Source organism: Diachasma alloeum, unplaced genomic scaffold, assembly GCF_001412515.2.
Source record: "Diachasma alloeum isolate Michigan unplaced genomic scaffold, Dall2.0 Dall_scaffold_00255, whole genome shotgun sequence".
Taxonomy (NCBI): domain Eukaryota; kingdom Metazoa; phylum Arthropoda; class Insecta; order Hymenoptera; family Braconidae; genus Diachasma; species Diachasma alloeum.
The window spans coordinates 349,219-351,234 of NW_021680400.1; the positions used below are offsets into that span (position 1 = coordinate 349,219).

Sequence of the window (2,016 nt, forward strand, 5' to 3'; positions counted from 1 at the left end):
TTTTTTTTTTTTGTTATATTTATTTGCTCGAGACTACACGTCTATACAGCATTAGAAAAAATAATAATAGTAATAATAATAATAGTAATAATAAAAATAACTAAATTAATCTATATACCTACGTAAATACATGTGTTGAGAAATTCTATATAGGTCTTACTGGTGACAATGAGTTTATACATTTGTTGATAATGAGGTTTACACATTTAAGTTGCTATCCTTGAGGAATTTTGTTATAATGTCTATGATCTTAGAGTCTAGGTCTTTTAGAATAACTCGACAATTCAGTGGGGGAGGAAATTGATTCAACCGGAAGGAGTTATACATTATTTGTCGAGGTTGATCATGTCGTGGACAATCCCAGAGGACATGATCAAGATCTTCGCTGGGATGTCCACATTCGCACTGGGCTGAATCAATTATATTTTTTCTTTTCAGGGAGGCTGAGAGATGATAGTGGTTGGATCTAGCTCTATTGACCCAGACTATTGAACGTCGGGAGAGATTTTTATTGTAAAACCACGGCTTACGACTCTTTCTGTAGAATTCTTTGAAGAATTCTTTGCCCTTGCCATGATCACTATCATCTCTCCCCTCCTCTAAGCAAACCTCTAGAGTGGCGTCAAAGGATCTTTTTTTTATGTCCTCTGGATAATCGGAAAATGGAATTAACAATTGAGCGTTTGGTAGGTTTTCGGTGGCCTCTCCAGCCAAACGATCGGCTTCCTCATTGCCCTCAATTCCAGTATGTGAAGGAATCCATTCGAATTTTAAAAAGTATTGATTGTTGTTCCTCTGTATGAACAATTCATAATTTTGTTTTGCTTCTACGATGAATCTATTTTCCCTCACGCTCTGTGATGGTCGGGAGAGGGAAGTGAGGGCACTGAAGGAGTCGGTAACAATTTTGTAGTCTTTTTGAGGATCTTCTAACGCAATTTTAATTGCTTCATTAATCGCCAGACACTCGGCTGTATAAACCGAAGCTTGAGGGTTGATGCTCAGGCTTCTTGACACATTGAGTTCAGGGGAGAAACAGGCCGACCCAACAGAATATCCTTCTGACTTCTTACTTCCGTCTGTATATATATGGATAGCATTTTTAATTCTACCTATTAAAGCCGGATCTAATTCTGTTGTGTCGTTTGTTGAGTCAATTGCCAACTCTATTGCTATTGTGCCCTTCGCTGGGGTTGACATATTCGTTTTATAATCATTTAGGTATATATCAAAGTGATTTCCTTTATGCAGTTCTGGAGTTACTGGTATTAATTCTCGTACGCACTTATTGATCAGTCGCTCTTTATCACGAGGTGCAATTTCGTTGCTGTCAATCATATGGCTAAGGCTAGATGAGACCTGGGAGCTCTGATTAGATATAATTTTTATGAGAAAATTTTTGCATAAGAAAACTGATCTTTCCACTATCGAGGGGAGTTTGCTCTCCGCTAAGAGTACATTTGTTGGTGTGGAGATTCTGTAGCTTAGGCTGTATCGGATTGCTGCAAATTGGAGTCGTTCAAGTTTAATTACATCCTGTTTAAAAATTGGGAAAGAGATAAACGAGCTGTAATCAATAATTGAGCGAACGAAGGCCTTGTAAATAATAAGCAGAGTCTCTGGATGGGCACCCCACCAGGTACCTCTCAGGAATTTTATCATATTGAGGGATTTAAGTGAGGATTGGAGGGTCTTGGCTAGCTGGGGTTTGAACGACAGTCTCTCATCAAATATGATTCCTAAAAATCTTGCTTGTGGTGAGCAGCGGATCTTGTGTTCTCTGATTTTTATTGTGGTGTTTCTGGGAGGTTTTTTTCGTCGATGAAAGTGGACCAGTTGCGTTTTTGCTGGGGATAACGTAAGGCCGATCGTGCTCAAATTAGATGCGATTTTCTTTATCGATTTTTTCATGGACGATTTCATTTTTTTTACTGTGGGGGAACTCGTATATAATGCGATGTCATCAGCGAATTGAGATATTATAACGTTACTGGGGAGATTCTCTGTGATTGAGGA

General features: G+C 38.6%; 1 protein-coding gene across 1 annotated transcript; it reads right to left on the reverse strand.

Annotated features, from left to right (window-relative positions):
- Window positions 1-198: 198 nt before the first annotated feature.
- Window positions 199-1,338, reverse strand: LOC107037476. The gene has a single exon (XM_015256037.1). It carries the CDS (start codon window positions 1,336-1,338, stop codon window positions 199-201), a length of 1,140 nt encoding a protein of 379 aa, XP_015111523.1.
- Between the last annotated feature and the right edge of the window lie 678 nt (window positions 1,339-2,016).